Genomic DNA, 22526 nt, shown 5'->3' on the forward strand with positions numbered 1-22526 from the left:
GTATAAATATACACAGTATACTGCATCACTACAATATACATGTTTTACACACTCCTTTTGTTGTTGACATTTACAGGCTGTGTGCAAAAGGCCACACTCTTCAAATTCATGCCAACTAATATTTTTACGTCCAGTAGGTGTCCTACTAGAGCAAACGAAGCTTCAAGAAGCTTTGCGCTGGGGTGAACCAATTGGATGAAAAGCTTCAGTGCTTCATGAAGCTTCATCTGCCCATCACTAGTTCTTATTACAGATGCCACTGTGAAGCGGCTTAGATGTGGGTGGACTCTCTGCCCAGCTTCCCTCATAGTCAGGCCATGGTTGATGACAAGGTCCACCAAAGTTGCTCTTATATCATCAGAAATATGGGTCCGTGCATGGCCTCGATGACGACCTCCTCTTCCTCTTGTTCTCCCTCCATCCATGCTTGCAGAGTTCTTGAATTGGCTGAACTGAGGGCTTTTTGTAGTTGGCTAATTGGTGTTCAGTTTTGCAAGTAAGTGCCTTCAGGTGTGTATTTGAGTGGTTGCAATTACCCGATGTGTTTTGTATTTTTGATACATGGGTTTTGCAAATGGAACCCTGAAATTTCATTTTGTGAACTAAGTGTCTTATGTATGAAATAGAGTGTAGTATGCAGGACCATGTGTGTTGCATAAAGGAGTAAGTGTGTTGCATGATTGCAACTAGGGTGCAAAGCAGCACTTTTGTTTAAGGTATGGGTACATGTGTTTGAGGTATGGTAACAAAAGCTTCAAGTTGGGTTACTTTAGTCTAAGCATGGGTTTATAGTGTTCAAGCAATGGGCAAAAACTGTAATACAATACAGTTCAAGTCAAATCATTTTTGTGAGGAGGAAAAACTCCCTTTGAACAGGAAGAAATCTCTGGCAGAAATGGACTCAGGGAGGGGCAGCCATCTGAAGTGACCATAATTACTTAGTATTTTTACTTAGTTACTTCCCACCTCTGCACATGAGCCACTAGTCTGTCAAGTTGTGTGAAACCTCAAGCTGAACATTGACAATTGTGTGTCGACGATTGTAGTCTTTTAAAACCAGATCTGACTTAAAAGAAAGTCACGATGAATAAATTCATCTCTTCATTTACTCAAAGAAACTTAAATTGCAAAATCAACACTTGGGTAAGACTGGAAACAGGAGACTGAGACCCTAAACTGATCCCTTACAGTTTTTTCTGATTGCTTAAGCACATTTTTTGTAACTATTGGCTAATTTTGCAAAACTCTTGACTTTATGCCACATGACTTTATGCCACACCCCAAGTTTACGCTTTCCTGTGTTTGTTCCAACTATAAAAATCTCTGAACAGTTAAGCAATGCGTTCTTGGAAGACTGCTTTACAGTTTTTTCTGATTGCTTAAGCACATTTTTTGTAACTATTGGCTAATTTTGCAAAACTCTTCACACAAATAAGAAAACCTGTCACCCAATCATCAAAACATTGTAGTTCTCTTGCAAAAGCAAACACAGCTAGATTAACTCGTCACACCTTCGTAAAAATGGTGTTTCCGTATCAAACAGTACACACAAGCCATCATCTACTAAGCACACAATGCGCCAACTGCACACTGATGGTATGAATACAAAACACATCTGGCCTTTGCTTTCTCTGTGCACAAGGTAGGCTATGTCAGTTTGAGCTCATACTTCTGTCATAGATCCATAAGCATAGAGGGATCCAAACTTCAAGTACATCAAAACAAACACAAGTGTTCATTTCCAAGTATAGGATTATTTGCAATCGCCATAATGACTATATGGGTTACTTGGTCTGCAGTGAACATGCTTCCTCTGCCCCCAGCATCTGGTCATCTAGCAATTCTGTAAAGTACAATTTCAGTATTTTTACATCAATGGTGTTGGTGTGTTTCTCATTGGCATATGGCAGTGCTACAAATCTTTGTGCGAAGTGACTGTACTAACCGATTCTCATTTCAAGATGTCCTTATGGTACTTGCTACAGTGTAGCGGCTCGAGTTAGGCTGGACCCGTTGGCCAGCTACCCTCAGGGTCATTCCACGGTTGATTACATGGTCCACTATTGTAGCTCTGATGTCATCAGCAATTCTATTTCTTACTCTTCCTACCCTTCCTCTCCCCCCTCCTCCTCTTCCTCTCCCCCCTCCTCGTCTTCCTCTTGCTCCTCCTTGTCCTTGTCGTCCTCTTCATCCTACTCCTTCACCTCCACGTCCTCTTCCTCGGCCTCCTCTACTTCTCACTCTTTCTACTCCCTCCATTGTACTCCGCACACACAGCTTACCTGTATTATAGTGCTTAGGCTGATTGCAAAGTGAACTAATTATCTAAAAAAGTTTTCACATGTGAAAGTGTGCCAGACAGTTGGCAAATTAGTGTTAATGATAGCCATACATGTGTATACTTTTGCTAGGAGTGTGTTGGAAATTTGGTAATTGAGTGTTGTGCAGTGAATTGTGCCTACAGTTTTGCAAAGTGTGTGTTACAAAATTGCAAACTGAGTGCAAAGCAGTTTTTGTGCTTTTAGTTTTGCAAACTCAGTGAGTGGTTTTGCTATAAGTCTGAATAGTTTTAAAGATTGTGCTACAGGAATCACAGTTAGGGTTTAAGCATTCAGAAAAAACTGTAAGACTTGGTTCTGCAACCAGAGGAGCCCCTGCTGGCCATTAGACAGAAGGCACATCAGGAACTTGGAGTATGTTTCTCTCCTGAGAGCTGGAGATGACATCCATGTTTTATAAATACAGTGAAAGGGCAAAAAAAAAAAAAAAAAAACAATGCTAAGGGAAATGTTAGATATTAAAAAAAGAAAAAGAAAAGGAAAGAAAATTTAAAGAACAAATTTAAAAGAAATGTCCTTCCTCACAGAATCTGTAACAGTACAGATATTTGGTGTCATCCTTCTGAAAGTGCTCCAAGGATCCTTTGTGCTGTTTATCGAGAAAGTGCAGCAGTTTGAAGGGAGACGTGCGAAACAAATAAAGCTATAAAAATCCTTCCTTGAACAGGATTTCCTGTTTCCTGTAATAAACGAGATGAAAGGTTAATCATATTCAAGACTGAATAAACAGTAAATTGAAATTATGAAATAAGTAAGATTTTGACTCACTAATTTCCACTCCTTCGATAAACTCTTCCACTTGCTGCACAGATGTATAAATGAAATATGAGTTTGTGGCCCTGCTGCTGTATATCATCTGTCTCTTGCAGGTTTTAATGGAAGGGGTCTCCTGCTTGAAATGCTGCAGCATATTTACTGTCACAGGACTCACATCTCAAAGGCTCCTCCTCAGACTTTACCAGCTGACTTTATTGGGCTACCATGAAATATACACACACTTTTTTTTTACAAGGGCTGAGAGTGTGTGTGTGAGCTGTAGCCGAATAAAACTTAGTAGAACTGAGTATGAAAAGCAGACTGTACTCTGAGGGTCATTTCGGTTGAAGACGAATGGTAAAAGACCATTTATGAGTCACATCAAACTTCCTAGTAGAGATTACCTGTCATGGATCAATATAGAAACATGATTCCTAAGAGAAACTTGTGTATTACATCTTTTCATCTTAAAGATATGTAAACGTGTAAACAAAGCTTCAGTATTTGTATATTCCGATATATTGAAATACCATAAATAATTTGTGTAGGTTTAGAATTAAAGAGTTTAACACTGGGTACAATTTTAGAATAGAAGAACAGACGATTGCTGAGATTTTGGTGCAAAGTTTGGGTTCATTTACTATTTATAAAGACTGTCCCACTGATGCATGGTGCTGCTTCTTTTATTTACGAACTGATGCCATCTCTTTTAAACTGATACCCCTACCATAGCCTAATACACATGGGTGTACATGATGTGTATGAGAAGACAAGCAAAAGCCTTTTGGTCTGTGTAGAGAGCACTGTAATCACTGGTATTCAAACAGATCGTGCCACTTTATACTGATTACTTGATATTCGTTGTAGTTCCAGTGATGAAGAGGGCAGTACACGTCAAATAATGCAGTATGATCATTGCAAGATCAGGTAAATGTGAAATGACAGAGGTTCATGGTGAAAAAGACCTCAGTTCAAATTACTGCAATGCTCACAGTGACAAAGGCTCTTGACTGGAAGCTGTCAGTAATTATAATTAATTTTAGCACACTTTAATCTGCTGGGAAGCTTGTGTAAACAAATTCAGACTGGCAAGGAAGTGTGGTGTCCTTTCCAACTCAAAATGAAAGTGCAAATACAAAAAATGACCCAAGCCAGAACTTGAACAAGTGGCTGCTTTTCACACATCCAACCGGTAATGCTTAATTTATGCTACCTGGGTTGTGTCTGTTTGCTGAGGTAGTTGCCTACACAGACGGGTTATGTTAATTCTGATCTAAGCTTGTTTTCCGGAACCACCTCTTTCCTTGGACTTGGCTTTCTCAACAAGGGGAGACTTCAGCTCACTGAAATGTTAATCATTTCTTCAGAAAATGAAAAGTCACACTGTGTACAAACCAGCCTTATAAAATCCCCATCAGACAAACTTTGACAGTCATAGAGATATAACCAGCAAGACCTTTATTACATGGTCATTTTGCATGCAAGGACACCAACCATGTTCACCGTACCTTTACCAAAAGCTCAGCTGCAGAAGCAAACTCTTTTTACATCTAATGAAACTGCTGGAAACGTTTACAGGATCCCTGCTCTTCTGTATGAGAGAGAAAGTAAAACTTTATTTGCCTTTGCAGAGCAGAGGAAGACTTCAGATGATACCAGCGGAGAAAAGCTGGTTATGAGAACAGGAAAGATCAAGGAGGGATCCTCTAAGAAGACGGTTGAGGTAATAGTGATAATCAACCATTTCAGTTCTAAATTACTTGTTAATTACGCTCCTGCTTTAAACTGTTCTGTTTTGTTTACTCCTGAACAATCTCTCTTTTAGTGGTCAGAGCTCAAAGAGGTGGAAAAGGCACTTATCAAAGGATACCGTCCAATGAACCCCTGCTCGGTGTATGGCAAGGTCAACAACAAACTTTTCCTGTTTTTCATCTGTGTTGAAGACGCTATCACTGAAATGTACCAGAAAGAAAACTGTGACAACCGGACCCGTCTCTGCTTCATCACAAGTGAGGACCTCGGAGAAACCTGGAGCGATGTGATCGATTTGACGGACGAACTGAGTGAAATAAAAAACTGGGCCACATTTGCTGTTGGGCCAGGCCATGGTATTCCAGCAGAGAGTGGTCGACTGATTATCCCAGTTTATGCTTATACTTCCTTTTGCTGCAAACCTTGTTTCTTACCAAACAGTAAATCGTATGCACTCTCACTGTATAGTGGTAGTCATGGCAAAAACTGGAAATTTGGTGAACTGTTTAATACGGTATCAGTTGAGTGTGAAATAGTTGAAATTTCCAAAGACCACATCTACTGCAACGCCCGTAATGTGGGCGGCTATCAAGTGGAAGCAGTCAGTGATGATAATGGAGTTAAGTTCAACAATCTCCAACCTGGAAACAAGCTTGTCTTCTTTATGCAGCATCCAATAAGAGTCCTGCTCTGAAGGCATCGACATGCTGCCCGTGAAGTTTCTCTCATGCACAATATCAAAGATGCAAAGTCTTCATAATTGCTGCTTTCAGCTTTAATTTCTTGGTAATTGGAACAAAGATATACTGCCTCAGTACTGCGGTATGTACTACAGTACTTTGGTATCAACATATTTATTATATGAAACATAATTAGTTGACTGGAGACATTATCTTATAGGTGATGCAGAAGTTTATGTTTAATAATAGATAAGTGGAAGGGTTGCAACACAAAGGGCATCCAGAAAAAAATCTGTGCCAAATCAAACAAAAAAGTGGCTAACCTCCTCCTCATTTTCATTCTTATCCTCCTCCTCCTTCTTCTTCTTCTTCTTCTTCTTCACATAGACTACATATACACTTATGCCAAAGGTGTGTGAAGTACTGTGTGAATCCTCAGGCTGAACATTCACGTCGTGTTACCATTGTAGTGTTTTGAACCACATTTGACTAAAGAAAAACTCATGATAAATAAATTCATACCTTCATTTACTCAAAAGAACTTAAATTGCAAAAGCAACACTTGGGTAAGACTGGAAACAGGAGACTGAGAGCATAAACTGATCGGGAAAGTGCAGTAAGGTCATGCTCTCTTAAGACTTTTTGCAACCAGAGGAGCCCCTGCTGGCCGTTAGACAGAATGCCAAGGGAAATGTGCATCAGATCTGGAAGGAAGGAAGGAAGGAAGGAAGGAAGGAAGGAAGGAAGAAAGAAAGAAAGAAAGAAAGAAAGAAAGAAAGAAAGAAAGAAAGAAAGAAAGAAAGAAAGAAAGAATTGAAACTAAATTTCCACTTATTGAAAGATGCCACAGAAGCTTTAGCAGTGCAGATATTTGCTGTCATCCTTCTGAAAGTGCCGGAAATATCCTCTCTGCTGTTTATCGAGAAAGTGCAGCAGTTTGAAAGGAGACGTGAAACAAATGGAGCCATAACAATCCTTCCTTGAACAGGGTTAGGAGTGACTGAGGGAGAGCAGCCAAAAACAGGACAACAAGGACTATTTCTGTGGTGTTCTCTCATCGCGTGCTGTTGCTGTGATCACATTTCATGTCCAAACCCACTTTGTCTCTTACTGGTAAAAAGAACTGAGGATTTATGGAGCATCACAAAGAGCCTAGATGATTATTCATTTATTTTTACTGCAAATATTAACATCACTTTCTTTGTCCTCAGCGAAAGCCTGTTGCAAGAAACAAAAGAGAAAAGGAGATGAAAGGTTAATCATATTCAAGAATGAATAAATAGTAAATTGAAATAAGTAAAATGTTGACTCATTAAATTCCACTCCTTCAATAAAGTCTTCCACTTGCTGCACAGCTGTAGCCGAATAAAACTCAGTAGAACTGAGTATGAAAAGCAGACTGTACCCTGAGGGTGATTTTAGTTAAAGACAGATGTTAAAACATGGTAAAAGACCATTTATGGGACACATCAAACTTCTTAGTAGAGATTACCTGTCATGGATTCAGAAACATGGTTCCTAAGAGCAACTTGTCCAGTCCATGTTGATCACATTCTTTCATCTTCAAGAATTTAAAATCATGAGCAAAACTCCTGAAATTTGTAAAACTATTATTTTATTTCACAAATACTGTAAATTATCTGTGCACCTTTAGAATTAAAGTGTTCAACCATGAGTACAATTACAAAAATAGAACAATAGATGATTGTTATAGATCTGAGTGTAGAGGTTAGGTTTATGCACTCTTTATAGAGACTATATGCATTACTAATATTGGCAGGATATGGAGGAAATTTGTTCTAATCTCTTACTGACGCATGGTGCTTTTTATATGTCAGTTTTATATGTCAGTTTAAGAACCAATGCCACCATTTTTCAAACACAGCATACACGCAAACATGCCTTTTCTTTTGATGAGTTGCACATTTGCAAATTAAATGGTTAACTCCTCTCAGACCTACAATAATGAAATGGTTTATACATATTTCTGCATTTCTCTAGAAAGAAAGTGCCAAAGGGCCTTTGATCTTGATAATTCTGCACATTTTAATCATAATTGTTCCTATTTTGCTGTGTGTGTGTGTGTGTGTGTGTGTGTGTGTGTGTGTGTGTGTGTGTGTGTGTGTGTGTGTGTGTGTGTGTGTGTGTGTGTGTGTGTGTGTGTGTGTGTGTGTGTGTTTGGATCCGAAGCTTTCTTCTGGGAAATCAGCCATCCTCCACAACTCATCTCTGCATATCAAACACCACGGAGAACTTCTAAATAAAGACGAGGCATAACTTGTAATAATACCCAGCAGCCCGTTGATTGAGTGAATCTAATATTCTTGCTGTGTACAGGCTGGAGTACACCACAAAGCAAAAACGTGACTATTAGCTCGCCTGACAGAAGTGTTTTGAAAAATGAAGACGTGGTTTTAATAAAGAAGGCCTGGTTTGCAGTAGGATGTGAGCGAATATATATGCACTCAAACCGGCCAAAGCTAAACAGAAAAGGGAAGGATAACACGTGTACATGCCCAGATGTCTTGTGTTCTTTCATTCTCTAGGTAGCAAACTAGTCACCCACCACAAAATAATCTAAATAATCAAAATAATCACGACACAACACCGGGAACTGATCATCCTGTTCTTCAGATAGATCGATAGTTGAACTGTGAACGCTGTAGGCGCAGACTGTGGGTGTTCAGAATAATCAGTGTATTTAAATTATTTAAACATACGTATTCTTTTATCTTAAAATGATACAAAATCAAATGGCCCATTTGCCACACAATGATGGATATTGTCATTAATATTTGTATAAGCCTAAACAGTCTCTTTATGATTTATCATCGTCAAGTAAAATTAAGAATATTAAACTTATTTTTTTTAATTTCTCGTTGTTTTCACAATTTTATTTAAAATCCTGCAAATTTGTCATTTAAGTCTAGACTTTAGTTGTATTCAGTCGTAAAAAAGATTTAAAATTAAGCAGTAATAATTAAAAACATAGCTGAATGCATTTATATGAACCGGGTTCATTTGATATGGTCTTTTTAATCTTATACACATTCCGGTGTAACAAATAATTGTAATAAAAAGTGCACACACGAAATTAAAATGATCCATTTTATTCCAAACACACTGAAAGATTTTAAAAACATCCGTGTTGAAAGCATTTACTTCAGGGAATCAGATTCAGTATTTGGTAGCCTTGTCGGTCTCAGTGCAGGCGCACATCATTAGATTAAATTAAACTAGACGAAATCTTAAAGATCCCGTCGGGAAAAGCAGGCAGCTGCGAAAGAGTGAAGTTGGGTATCATTCCGTGGAGTGAAACGGGATGCAGGAGGCAGGAGGTCGGAGGCAAAGATCGCACAGCGGCGCAGCATCCGGCGTCCAAATGTTCCAAGTTTTGACAAGAAGGGAAATTTTTGGAGAGGATCGAGGAAAGCGCAGGTGTGACGTTGCTTACAGGTGGTCTGTTGGGGATAACCCGGGACTCGAAACCACTTTCTAGATCCTGATCTCGGTACAAATCGGGACTCTGGAGACTAGAGACCACCCTGCGCACTCCGAGGAGAGGAAAAACGGGCATCAAAGTGAGCTCCTGCGCCCTGGAGCCTTTCATCGGTGCCAAATATAAACTTTGCCGCTTAAAGCGTTTCCTGCGACGAAGAAAACTCCCATTTTCAAACATATCCGCCGACATGGGATCCAGAGTCCAGTAATTCCCCTTGCCTGGGTTCCCGGGTTCCCGGGGCATTTTGACAAAGCAGTCATTCAAAGACAAGTTGTGACGGATTGAGTTTTGCCACGAAGGGAACTTCTCCCGATAATAAACAAAGCGCTGGCTGATAAAATCGCATATCTCACTGAGAGTGAGCCTCTTTTTGGGGCTTTGGAGGATGGCCATGGTGATGAGAGCGATATAAGAGTACGGAGGCTTCACCGAGGCAATTCTCCTTCCGGGACCCTCCTGCAGTCGGACTTCAAAGTCGTCCTCTCCCTGCACGCCAGGAGAAAAGGATGAAGGCCGTCGCTCCAAGTCTACATTACTCTCCCCGAACACTGATACATCTGTCCTCCTCACAACTTCTCTGCAGTCCGCCTGGCCCCCCACTTCAATGTCCGCCTCATCCATGGGCTTGTTGTCCAGCGTCATGATCCGGACTGTCCGGTAGGCCCCAGCGGGCGAGATTCAGTGCCTGTCTAGGACAGAAAGTGGAGACCCCCTCGTTTCCTTTCATTCACAAAAAAAGTCGCGCATCTGACTGCATCCTGACTTTTGAGCCTCCCACTCCGAACTTCCCCCTCCTCCTCACGCAGTCTGTTTTAACACAGCTGCAGGTATCCACAAACCTGAAGCTGTGGGGGGAAACACTTTATTTAATCAAAGATAGAGAAATTAAACGATGATACTGAAGGCGTGGTTACACTAATTACACTAACTCGTGCATATTTTCTCCAGTGTATACACGCTTTAACTATAGTTGTTTGTTTTTTTAAAAAAAAAAATAAAGGTCTTATTTTTATTCTTTTCTTCCTTCTTTATATGTTGTTTTTTTACTGTTGTGTGTTGCTTTCAAGTACATTTAAACTGCACGTCCATGATGCATATTATTTATTTATTAAACTTTTTGGGGATCTACACAGTTTTCTGACTCAGTAATCTTTGCGTGTGTACCGATTAAGTTGTTCTTTTTCTTGGCTATTATGCCACTTCGTGTTCTTATTTATTGTACCCTTTTTGTGTACAGAACTTTGCGACTATAAAAAAAAGACTTAATACATTTCATTTGCTAGATTTGATGAATGGTATACATCAAGCAGTAAAACAATGCCTTCTAATTAAAGTGAAACTGCAAAAGCAAAACAGAAAAAGTATTTCGGCCTTAACATTGTACAATAGGGTTGGAGAGCCAGGCTTAGCCATTTTATCTACTATCTGCTAATTGAACAATTAGCCTTATTTTATGTACCCATAATGTTTCAGCAACAATTAAAATGAATAAATCTCCACAGAGGTCTTTAAGCAAACGTAACTGAGTAAATGCATAAGGCTCGCCTTTGAACTGCACTCCAGTATCAGAAGTACAAAGCTGGACAGGCTGCCAAGTACCATAAAATTTGATTTGTGTACATTCATTCATTATTGATTATAGCTGATGTTTAAATGACCGCAGCAGGTGAGACGTTTTGGAGCATGTGTAATGTAAAATAAGAGCAGGCATATGAATTTCATTGAGCTTGAGCTCTCTTTTATGTCCTTGGCTTACATAGCGCTCATTTCCTTCAGTATTGCTCTTTGCTGGATGGTTTAGCACAGGCAAGAGAGCCAACTCAAGAAGACGTAATCCATTTTGAAATAATAGCTGCACTGTATCAATCCGTGCGAGGCCACCCACTTGGCCAGCAGGCCTGTAGTGCATGGTGGGCTGAAGGAACTGTGGGAAGCCTCATTACTGAACCTTTCTTCCCTCTCACTGTACTTTAATTTGATATGTGCACCCATTTGAAACCAATTTATCATTTTACAGTCACTGCAATACTAAGCTAAATTCTTAAATGAAGAACGGGGAGACACAGGTTTGTTCATGAATTTAATACAAACAAAAACCCATGCAAACACACACAAAACCCCTTTTCCCCATCTCACAGAAACCAGCAATACTAAGGAAATCTACACACCGATTTAACAAGCCAAATAAAATAATGCTCAGAAACAATGGCCCAAATAAATACCAAAGAAAAGTGACCACTTATTACAACCACAATTAGAAAAAACAACAAAGACAACAAAATAAATAGCTTGATTTAACTTGTTCAACTAAATGCATCTGATGAACTTAGTAACTGAACTGTCGCTGTCAGGATTAGGAGCAGTAGGAGTGTTTTACAGTTAATAACAGTGAAAAGCAGCACTGAGCTCAGGGCCTGTACAGAAATAACTTTCTATTACAGCTGTCGGGTACTACTGACCATTATATGTAAGCGACACTGAAGCTATTTCGATGAAAAATTTCACGACTAAACTTTCCACTGAATGCGTCACTTTCTGACAGTGGTCCTTCAGTATCCCATTTATTTGTATAAAGGATTCTCAGCTCTGCTACAAAGTCTGTGCGTCCTCAGTATATCCCTCTTGGTGAAAAAAAACAAAAAAAAAACAAAAAGTAAACCTTCTAAGCTCCATCACACATGCTAAATACAAATTAAGGAGCAGAAATAGGATCAGTACAGAAAAGACTTTTTTCTCCATACAAATTTAAATGTTTTACAAGTTGTTTTATTATTACTTTTTTTGACGCACACAGTCATAGAGGTAAATGTGTACTATTGTCTGAGGTACAGTGCTATAACAGTAAAACGAATTTAAATACCTTGAGTCAGGTAAGAGGTAGTCATATCTGTAGTGAACTGTAAAGATTTACGAGAGCAGCGAGTATTGTTTCAAACTGTTGTGTGCGTCTGTGCAAAGCTCTGTCACATGTGGGCATAAAAACCTGTGATGTGTGCAAGTTCCCTAGTTGGTGTGTTTCCGCTGAGCTGAGGTCAGCCTCACAAAGTTTCCACACTTGAGGCAGCACGAGTTGGAGTTGCCCTCTTTCCGAGGGATATGCCAGCAGTTGACACAGCGCACCCTGTACTTCTTATACCTTCAAAAGTAAGAGAAAAAAAATGCAGTGGTGGTTCAACTATTTGCCCTTTAATGCTCAGGTGCATAAATGCTATTTAGTCAAATTATAGGCAGATGACTGATTTATAATAATACTACAAGGCATTTTACAAGCATGGACATTTAATACTTTTCCAAAGTAGATTAGCTGCACATTCTTTTGAGCTCAGCACTACTCCTTATTTCCAAAGCTAACCTGTGTTTATTTCTGAAAGAGAAATTATGAGCCAGTGAGTACTAACATACCGTTTCATGCAATCATGAGATTAATGCATTAGTCTGGGAAGTCATGCATGAAGTAAAGTTTCTGTAAGGTGCAGTCAGACTCTTGTGAGAATGGAAAAAATAAGTTGATCGTTTCTGTTGTTTGTGAGGCCTGAACTTGTTTAACTGCACAGTGTTGTGGCAACTGACTGCTCAAAACATGATGAAAAATGCTGGCAAAATAAGTAAACATCAACACAAACTGATTTGGAACAGGTTTCCACAAAATACAAGTTAGAATATATTAATTCCTTTAAGCTATAATTCAACATCATCAATGAGGACTCAAAGAAAATTTTAGACTCTGTTAAAAATCACAATAATCCAACTGATTATTGTGATCAGCCCTAATGCACAGCTTCAGTGTTTAAGACATTGAATATTGAATATCGAGCTACCTTATCCCACAGGCATTGCACAGTGGAGTCCCGTCCTCGGCATCTCTCCACATGGGGGTCTTCCTGGTGCAGCATGATGCACAAACTTTACCCTCTAGTGAAACAGAAATGAAAGATTAAGCAAATAGCAGTAAAACTGAACTGAGTGTGCTTAAATCACTTATTTCCAAGCATATTTTTAAAAAAATCTGAATTAAGGAAGTGTTTTAATGCAACCAAACATTGCGACTACATTTGCAATAATCATTTAACCTCCTAGGACCTGGTGTCCACATATGTGGACATCACATTTTGGGTTGTCTAGACCACAATACTAAATTTTGCTCTACAAGGTCCTGATATCCTCCTCTCGGAAACTACATCAGGTAAAAAGATGATTCTTTATTTTTACATTTATCAGCTCCCAATCAGCCCAAATAGCAAAGAGAAATTAAAAATGCATGCCATGAAAGAGTTCAGGTCTTAGGAGGTTAAAGATACATTTGTAATTTTACGCCTCAAAAACTTTATTGAATTATTAAACAATAACCGACTCCAGACAATAACCTCAATTGAGCGAAAGACATTTATTTTTTTAAAAATACAACTACAATCTAAAACTTCACTGGAACATTTATACTGCATTTTCTGTTAACTGACCAATATATGAGAACAAGGCTGCATATCTGTCGAGAAGATTGGCTCTTTGGTCTTTAAACGCTGGAAATACAGCGCACTGACATTCCCACTTTACCAAAAATGAAACATAAGCAAATGTCAAATAGTTATAGATTTGTAAAGAAACTTTGTATAGGAGAAGAAAAGATTTGAAAAATTATGAATGAAATTGAATGAAATTAAAGATATGAATGATGAAAAATTATTTAGAGTATTTTTTAATAGTGTTAGCACTCAGATCTTTACCTGATGATAAGTACATTTATTTAAAGTTGAGCTTATTTTTCTCTTGTCTTAGCTGACATTCACGTTCTGGTATTAAGTTATTTAAACCACAACTTTCCTAAACTTGTTTGAAACAGTCACACCTGTCTGACCCTGTTGAGTTACATATTTCTAAGGTGGTGGTGTCCTCTAGTGGAGATTATGGGTATCACACACACATGCACTTCTATAACACTGTAATGCTGCAGATACTTTTATTTATAACTCATAATTAATTAAACATTAAAATATTACAATTACTTAATATACTGTATTTTACATATTTTATTTGTTCTTACAAAAAGTTATATATTTTTATTTCCAATATTAATATATTGGGATGTTTTGCTGAGTGTTTCACCATCTGGGGTTAGTTTAGTGTTGTATTCTGGATAAAGTCTCCTAAGACAAAATTTTCTAAGACACACTTTTGGCAAGCACAAAAAAAAAAAAAAAATCTATTTCTTCCTCATATTAATTTAGTTAAAGTTGAAAAAATGCAGTGTGTCTGTATTAGATAACTAAATAAATTTTTTACAAATCCAGTCTCAAACTGTGTTAAGACTGAGATGCCAACATGACCTGTTACACTTGTTCAGAATGTCTTTAATTTAATGCACATTATTATATTTAAAAAAAACTAAATAACATTGAAATATGCTAAAAAAAAAAAAATTGTACTTTGAGCTTAATATTTAACATTGAAAAATCTAATTAAAACAAGCAAAATACTCTGTAAACTCTTCTCTGCATCTTCCAGGAAAAACAGTAAAATAAACGAGCAGCTTGCTTGAGGACATAGTTAGGGGGTACTCACTTAAAACACTGGTTGTGTGGCCGTTCTCCTCGTCTGAGCTGCTAGTTTTAAATGATTTCTGTGATGACCGTGTCCTCAGCCTGGGTTTTCTCACACTCCTGCAGAGTTCCTTGCTGTTGTGGGTACACACAGATAAAACACCAATAATGTGAGAGGATTTCATGTAAGCTCCTACCACGTTTTGTAATGCATGGCGTGTACCGAAGATGTGTTTGTCTACCTGTATCGTGAAGTTATGAGAAGCCGACACTGTTCCCTGCTTTCGTCTAGCTCCGTGTCCATCCTGAATGTCACTCCCTGGAAGTCTGGGTCTTGAATATCAACACTACGACTGGGATGAGGCTGTTTTCTAGGAGTCTTAGTTCTCCACTGGTGCGAAGATGAACCGTGATCCTCCTTTTGCATTGTCCAAAGTTCTGCTTTGGATGGTGCAGAAGATTTTATCGGGGCAGTTGGAGGGGTGTCTCCATCTATGGGGGCATCTGCACATTCATCTGGTTTTGAACCGAAGAGAGAATTCTCTGGAGCGCTGAATGTAAGTGATGGTGATTGTGAACAAAGTTGGATGGGGCTCAGAGGAGGCAGCCTGCCGTCACATTGGGCTTCCACAGATAAAGTAAGATTTGCATTAATATCTAGTGACAGTACTGGCTTTGATAGAGTAGTACAAGTCTCATCATCTGAATTACAAGTTAGCTTAGTATTAAGACATGCATTGTGTGCTTGTGATAAAGCATATTCAAAAAAGGGTGCATTTAAAATATCCTGTTTGCTAGAAGAACAACCCTGCTCACACTCCTGGCTGCACCCAATTTGTGTGTTGACAGTGAAGTTAACTTCTGTTTTGTTCTTGTGTTGAGGATGCAGAGATGCTGTTGTACTGTCTCCTGGCAAGTCTGCTCTGTCAGTGTCTGTTGTCTCAGCAGTTTCAAGCTGAACACCCATCTCGGAGTCTTTCACACAGCACTGTAGTTTAAATCCATCTCCTGTGGGTCTTCCTGTCACTTTTTCATCAGCACTGACAGAGGGTGTGATTTCTTGTCTCTCAAAGAGACGAGGAGATGGGCCTAACATGCATTCACCACTTAGAGTGTCACTTTCAATTGCAGCTTCTGTAACATCTGGTGCTGCAGTGGATAATGTGACTGTTGAATAGCCTAATTTTGTGGCAGATGAGGCTGAACTTGGGTCTAACACCTCAAGATTTTCCAAATGAAGCAGCTTTTCACACTGCAAGTTGATCAAGCTCAGCACTTTCCAGGGACTATTGCGTTCACACTGTGATGTAGTTGTGACATTGCTGCTTTGACACTCCTCATTTACCGTTTCCAGCTCATTACATGGCAGCGAACAAGACAAACTATGGTGGCAGGAACCATTACAGGTATGAAATGAATGTGCATCGCCTTCCTTTTTCATTTCTAAAGTATCCTGGACAGAACTAGCAGAGGCTTCAAATGAATGTGGACCCTCTTCTTTTTTAATTACTAAAGGATCCTGGCTATATGTCTTAATCTGTGATTCACTGGGTAGATCTGAGTCTGGGAAACTGTTGTGGATAGGGGATACAAGCTTGGAAACTTCTTGGAAAAGGTAGAAGAGTGCAGACTGGGGTGAATCGTGTTCCACTTTGCTCTGGTTTCCCTGGATAAAGTCAGCTTGCATCCTTGATTTCGTACTCATACTGAGGCAGAGTCTGCAACATGAATAGGAACAAATAGCTTTAGGACTAGCAGAGGTAAATCTGTGCATGTTTTCCCTGTACTTTCCCTCTAGTCTTCATCTTTTCTCTATTACAAAATATTGTACCTTCAGCCCTTTACACCTCTGACATGACAAATATGCTTCCTACCACAGGTCATTGAAAGATATTAGTTTCTATCAATAGTCCACAAGCAACAAGTTGACTGCAAGCAGCTAAATATTTTATATAACGTAAAATAATAGCATAGTGTCATTTGGCCTAAATATGTGGGTCATATAACTGGAAGACAATTTAGGGTTCAGAAATGGTTAAATTGGACGCTATGTAATTTTCTGTTGCGTATTTAAGGAAAAACAATTTATTTTTAATAAATTATTGACCATTAATAAATACTCAATAAATTTCAAATAAACAACAGGTTGAAATCTACCTTGCCCAGCTTTTCAATAGTCACACTTTTTTGTAGTAATTTCACTATTTAATTTCAAATTTTTATTTTTATTTATTAATTTTTCTTACATATTTTTAAATACACAATTCATATAATAATTAAGTCTATTACAAGGAAAACAGATTAAAAAGATTTCTTGCGAGCTAAGAAAGTAATTTATAAACATGTTATTAAAAATGATACAGTAACCGTATAATATTACACAAGATTAATTATCAAGATAATTATTTATTTCTTTTATTTATACATTATGTAATACAAATGACAAACAAATGACATAAATACTCATGATCACAGAAATGCTGTTTTTTTTATACACACATTCTGCTCAGAAAAAGATACTAGGAGTCAATTGTAAGACTCAAAGTCAAGGAGGTTCTTTTGGTAACACTGGGTAACAGGGTTTTATTAGAGCGACACATTAAATTTGGTCAGAAAAAAATGTAATGTAAAAATTATATTAAGAGGTCTGACATTTGTCTACCTTTGGTGTTAGCACCGGAGTCAATCATTCATCACATCTTCTTTACTGTCACTAACTGTTTTTCTCTTCCTTTTCCAGACAAGATAGGCGCAACACTATTTTAACTGTTATATTTGGATCAATAATTTTTTTTATAAATTACATTTTGTCGCAGAAAAAAAATTGTAATTTACACAGCAAACGTATGTTTTGGTATTTTGTGCATAGATTAATGCACATAGGTGAAACAGAAAATGTCATGCCATTGCAGAATGGTCCATGCATGCTACTTAAGGCTATCCTAAAACTGAGCTAATGCGGCCAATTATATGCATGCAGTTACAGCAGATAAGCTAATGCTATGTTTGTTTTTGTATCAAAAAACAACTTTAAAAAAAAATGTAACTAGTTCAACTCACCGGAAAGACTGTAACAAAACTTTTCTGTGGCGTTTAAACGTGTTTGGGAACGTCAAATGTTGCACTTCCTGCCTTCTAGAACGTCGAGTAGCCTAAATTTTTCGCGGTCGTCGGGCCGTCGCGAGCGCAGCAGCAAATCCCACTAATATTACGTTAATGCGTTAACATGAATGCTTTTAAAATTAGTGACTTTTTTCCTCTTACAGGCCATGGATTAACTGATGCCTAAAAGTTTCATCAAAAATACATAATTCTACAGCGCATGCAAGCAGATCTACAATTTAGCATTGTGATTATATTTAAATAAACTCTGTAGGCAATGACTCACTTCATGTAAACTCAGTATCAGATCTCAGTAAGCACCCGTCATTGCATATTCCGAACCATTATCTTTAATCGTGCATCACCTTCACCTCCTGCCATAATCGATCTTTGTCTTCTATGTTTTTGACCTGTGATGGCCTCTAGCTAACAGTGTCTTTTATCATGAGGCATGAGATGAACACGTTTAAAACTCGTGGTGTAACTCTAACTACAAGCGTTCAGCCCACTTTACCTGACATTCATGTGGAGTACCAATCTCGACGCTCACCCGTGATCTTCAATCCGTTGTCAAATAAAAAATTAAGCGTGTCGATTTGCTGGGGAACTCGAACCACTGAAGCTGGTTGCTATGACTGGATCAGATTCTGGGGCCAGAAGAAGGTACGCGGGTGTTTTCCGTTTGCTAGATTACAGCCTGTCTGGGTATAAAAGCTTTGACACTCCTAACTCCTGTTCATTTTGTAGCTACTACTTGCCTGGATACGCGAGTGGAAAACCCTTTTTCTTTCCCCCGGCAATGACTGTTAGCTAGTCATGCAGCCAGTAATGATTATTTAACTGTTGGTGAGTCAGTGATAAGGTCAGTATCGTGGCCTTTGAGTTGTTATTGTAAGGTTGCTGGCTAAAGAGTTAAGGTCATCACCAGGTAACCAACTTTGACAGGGGGCTATCTGGTTGAAGTCGTCATTTCACTTTTAACAACCTATATTAAAACCTTTCACAGATGTGCATTTGCACTAGCAGTCACACACATGAGGTTATAAAATAAAATGTGCACAAAAGCAAGAGCCACATTTAAATTCACCACATGCGTGACGGTTGCGAGTTGAGTTGTTTTTTTTTTTGCACTTTGGTTCTTTTTAGCTCCAAATTCATAGGGATACTTCCTGAAGTCCGACTTGCATTTGGCTCAACCACTCCAACCTCACTATCCTTCCCAGTTATGCCATTTTCTGCAACTGCTGCAGAAGCACTGAGCTTTGGTTAACCAATTAACTTCAGCTTGGGCAGCAATGACCTGGGTGACTCAAGTGTTTCAAGTTGTTCATCAGTCGAATTCAGCTGAGGGGGCACAATGACCTTTTTGGGAAGGCCCAGGTAATGAGTGCACTACTCAAAATAGCTTTTTAAACTGATTTTATTGCACAACTTAAAACATTTGTATTTCATCAGACATAAAATACACAATTCACTTGTGCGTAAGTTGGACAAGTACAGTAGACTTGAGTAAAAGGTAGATGTGGTAAACTTAAACTATGGTAACATGAAGATCACCAGCTTCCAAGCAGACATGCTTCCACTTCCACCATCCTGTTGTGGATCCAGCTGGACCAGATCCTCTAATCAAGCCTTAATCACTGACAGTTGCAAAGAAAACACTTTATCTGAAATGCAATTCACATGAATGTTTCTGAAATGTTTGGAGCAAATACAAAATACGTTTCAACAGTATAAATTCTGCTTTGATTTCTTAGGAGCCCGTGTTTAAGAATCAGGCAAACATGACTGTTTATGGCTTTTTTCTGTCTTGCAGAATAGGATGATTATGGCAGTGAGCATGTACTTCTACATCATAGACACAAAAATGTATAAATGAGCATGGTGCATACAAAAGTAAATGCTATGCATATATTGATAATAATGGACTAGCCAAAACAATAACAATCTTGTGATACTTGTGCGCATTTGAGCTGTAACAAGGAATGTTCCATTAATCAACACAAAAGATTTAACTCTGTTAAATAAAGTCTCCCCCTGCAGTTCTCTTTTTTTCCAAAAAAAAAAGAACAGTTTGATTGAATTGTGTCTTAAAGCTGGCCTGAGAAGACGCCACAAACCCCCCAAAACAAAAAAAAACACAGGATTTGTTAAACATCTTTTCGTTTTTTAAAGTTTTTTTCCCCCCGAAGTAACATCACCTGTGAGATATAGTGTCTGACTCTGCCTAGGACTGTCCTGTCAGTGGTTAACTGTAGAATTAGTCAGTTGTTAAGACATCTTGGGAGTTGCTACGGACTTTTCTATCCTTGTCATGCTTTTCTTCATGGTTGCACCCCCCTCCCAAACTCAACCAGTACATATGGTGCTTAGCGCAAAGCTAAAAGCTCCAATTTTTCTGAACACCCCATCTCACTTGTCAGTGAGGTTTGGGAACATGGCCATCCACGTAGAAGTTCCTGGTGACTTTGGGCAAGGTGATTTCAATCCCATCAAGCTCCGGAGTGAGAATGATCTGACATCCCAGCCTGGAGTTCTCCTGCAGCATCGGTGCCATGTCAAGCATGTCATCCTCCCTATGAATGGATATATGTGTCAGTAATAATGATTTTCTTTCGAACTGCATCACATAGATTTGTCAAACTTAATGTGACATGGTTAAATAAGATGGCACTGGTAGCAGTCCTACCTCTCTTCAGGTTCTCGCAGTTTGTCAAAATGAGCAGCACTCACATAAACATGACATGTTGAGCAAGCAAGAGACGCCTCACAGGCTCCTAAATATTACAAGACACAAATATCTCAATGACAATGGTGCAAGGATAATGGTGTTCATCTACAGTTCATCTGTAACGACCCTCACCTTCCAGTTCAATGCCATGCTTGTGAGCCAGGTAGAGGACATTGTCTCCCACTTTAGCTTTCACAGGGATCCTCTGGCCTGACCGATCTATATACACCACGCTGACACTGAACAGAAGACATCAAACTATTAAAAGCAACAAACAAACAGGTGACACAACATTTCATGTCTGTGATGCATTCAAGATTACATGAGCTATTAAAGTAAATTTGTTTTTCAAAGAAACGGACATTTATGTGTGTTTGGCCATAATTTAAGTGTTTATTCCACCATTCTCAACTTATAATATACAAAACATATATAAATAATGAAGTCTGAAAATCTATAAATGATTTTATCTATTAAGTATCAGAGGTCTATTTTTTAATCTTATCTGGCATTTTATTTATTTTTAAATAAGAATAACTTTAAATGCAACAAGAGGTCTGCTTATTTTTAAGTATGTGCTCTCAAATTAATAACTCACATAAGCACTCTTTAATGGTTTAGGGTGCTTTTAAACTGGATCCAGCCGCTGCCTTGGTTGTGAGTTTTAATTTTCCATTTACACTTACGTCTAACTTCGGCTTTAGTTTTTGACAGAAGTAGCTGTGATAACAATTCTTATTAAAAGTATTACGATGTATCCATTTATGTGCAGTTCACCGTACCCTGTTGTTTCACAATAAAAGCCTCAGCTGACTTACACATCCTCAGGGTGCTCTGCATTGGAGCTCCCCTCCTCACTGTGGTAAAGACCTGGGGAAAGAGCAACACAGCCATCATTACTGTGAGAGTATTCAAAGGTGACATCAGCTCCTTCACTTTGATAATGGGACTGATTTACTTGTTGCACCCAAGTTTTACATCCCTAACTGGGATTGCCGAAACGAAGTTACGCAAGTGTTATTGAACCGATTTTCCAGGCAGATTACTGCTAATTTTACTGACCAAACTTGGCTGGCATCGCCGATGACTGAAACTTCATCAAGAAGAAAACTTATGAGCACTTATTCAGACTTATCGTAAACCAACAGTCCTGACAGGAAAGCCACCGGCTTTAGGCTAAATTGCTAGCAGGTTGCATCACTCACCTATACTCGTCTGTAAGTGTCGGTTTATCGTCCGGAGACTATCAAAGGACCCCCTCCTTTGTAAATTAGCCACATTCTTCGCATTACACTTTAACCTGAACAGTGGACACGTGCTACAGTCCGGGATAACTCGAGAAAGCCTCAAAGTGAGTCCCATGCTCGACCGGACTGCAGCAGAGGCCGCCATGACTCTGTTTTGGTCACATGACTGCACGCAGCCAATAGGAAACGGAGCGGTGACATTTCTGCTGTGTAGAGCTGCTCTGACAGCAGAGGGTGCCCCCGCGTCACCAGCTGCACGTGAGAGAAGGCCGATTATGTCTGTGTTACAAACGTTTACACGTGGACCTAAATGAACTTATACGATAAAATTTACTGAAAGTGCTAAAAGTGGCAGAGCGCATTATGTTGAAAGCAGCCTGTGAGAGGGACTGTCTATGGTAGTCATTAGTGTTGTTGTATTAATATGTGAATGCTGCATTTTTGAACTTTCTTTTCACTGCTTATCTGTTTAACAGGTTGCACATATGAATAATTTTATGATACAGCTTACTATAAAAAGTCAGCACATAAAGCTCTCATATATTTTAGAAATTGAAGTACGTATGTAATTAAGTATCACAGGAATTTGTACTGAAGTACAGCACCACGAAAAAGTCTCGAGCCATCCCTCATTTATTTATATTTTACTTTCACACAGGCAGATTTCCATGTAATTCCTTAAAATGAGGAAACTGCACAAGTGAATGACAAAAAAAAGTGGCAGGCCTAAAAGAAAACTACCCACAGCAGATGAACAGTATCGGAAAGTCATGTACTTAAGAAAGAGAAGAAGATCCAGCACAGTCCTGACACAGGACGTGAGAGGTGCATCTTGCCCCTCTGCATTTGCTGTTTGATTCAGCCTCAACAGAAATGGTCTCAG

The 22526-nt window shown here is 38.8% G+C and overlaps 4 protein-coding genes across 7 annotated transcripts; 1 reads left to right on the plus strand and 3 right to left on the minus strand.

Annotated features, from left to right (window-relative positions):
• Positions 1 to 4560: 4560 nt before the first annotated feature.
• On the plus strand, positions 4561 to 5541 carry LOC309708802 (sialidase-3-like; the record flags this gene model as incomplete). Its single annotated transcript, XM_082537091.1, has 2 exons — positions 4561 to 4818; positions 4921 to 5541. 2 exons carry the CDS (start codon positions 4561 to 4563, stop codon positions 5539 to 5541), a joined length of 879 nt encoding a protein of 292 aa, XP_082393217.1.
• Positions 5542 to 8621: 3080 nt separating this feature from the next.
• On the minus strand, positions 8622 to 9923 carry LOC309709307 (forkhead box protein D1-like). Its single transcript, XM_082537865.1, has one exon. It carries the CDS (start codon positions 9669 to 9671, stop codon positions 8754 to 8756), a length of 918 nt encoding a protein of 305 aa, XP_082393991.1. The 5' UTR covers positions 9672 to 9923; the 3' UTR covers positions 8622 to 8753.
• Positions 9924 to 11108: 1185 nt separating this feature from the next.
• On the minus strand, positions 11109 to 18995 carry zglp1 (zinc finger GATA like protein 1). 4 transcript variants are annotated; one of them, XM_082536360.1, is made up of 5 exons: positions 18216 to 18995; positions 14806 to 16281; positions 14586 to 14698; positions 12848 to 12941; positions 11109 to 12165 (listed from the first exon to the last, which is right to left on the minus strand). In XM_082536360.1, the coding sequence occupies exons 2-5, from the start codon at positions 16266 to 16268 to the stop codon at positions 12033 to 12035; spliced, it is 1803 nt and encodes a 600-aa protein (XP_082392486.1). In that variant the 5' UTR covers positions 16269 to 16281; positions 18216 to 18995; the 3' UTR covers positions 11109 to 12032. The 4 variants fall into 4 exon arrangements, with proteins under 4 accessions (XP_082392486.1, XP_082392483.1, XP_082392484.1 ...); XM_082536357.1 differs by having other exon boundaries at positions 18180 to 18995; XM_082536358.1 differs by lacking the exon at positions 18216 to 18995 and adding an exon at positions 17952 to 18151.
• Positions 18996 to 19067: 72 nt separating this feature from the next.
• Positions 19068 to 21828, minus strand: fdx2 (ferredoxin 2). Its single transcript, XM_082536364.1, has 5 exons — positions 21602 to 21828; positions 21215 to 21266; positions 20529 to 20635; positions 20355 to 20442; positions 19068 to 20241 (listed from the first exon to the last, which is right to left on the minus strand). Exons 1-5 carry the CDS (start codon positions 21786 to 21788, stop codon positions 20085 to 20087), a joined length of 591 nt encoding a protein of 196 aa, XP_082392490.1. The 5' UTR covers positions 21789 to 21828; the 3' UTR covers positions 19068 to 20084.
• Positions 21829 to 22526: the final 698 nt, after the last annotated feature.

The sequence above is a fragment of the Aulonocara stuartgranti genome (assembly GCF_965226115.1).
Source record: "Aulonocara stuartgranti genome assembly, chromosome: 6".
NCBI lineage: Eukaryota > Metazoa > Chordata > Actinopteri > Cichliformes > Cichlidae > Aulonocara > Aulonocara stuartgranti.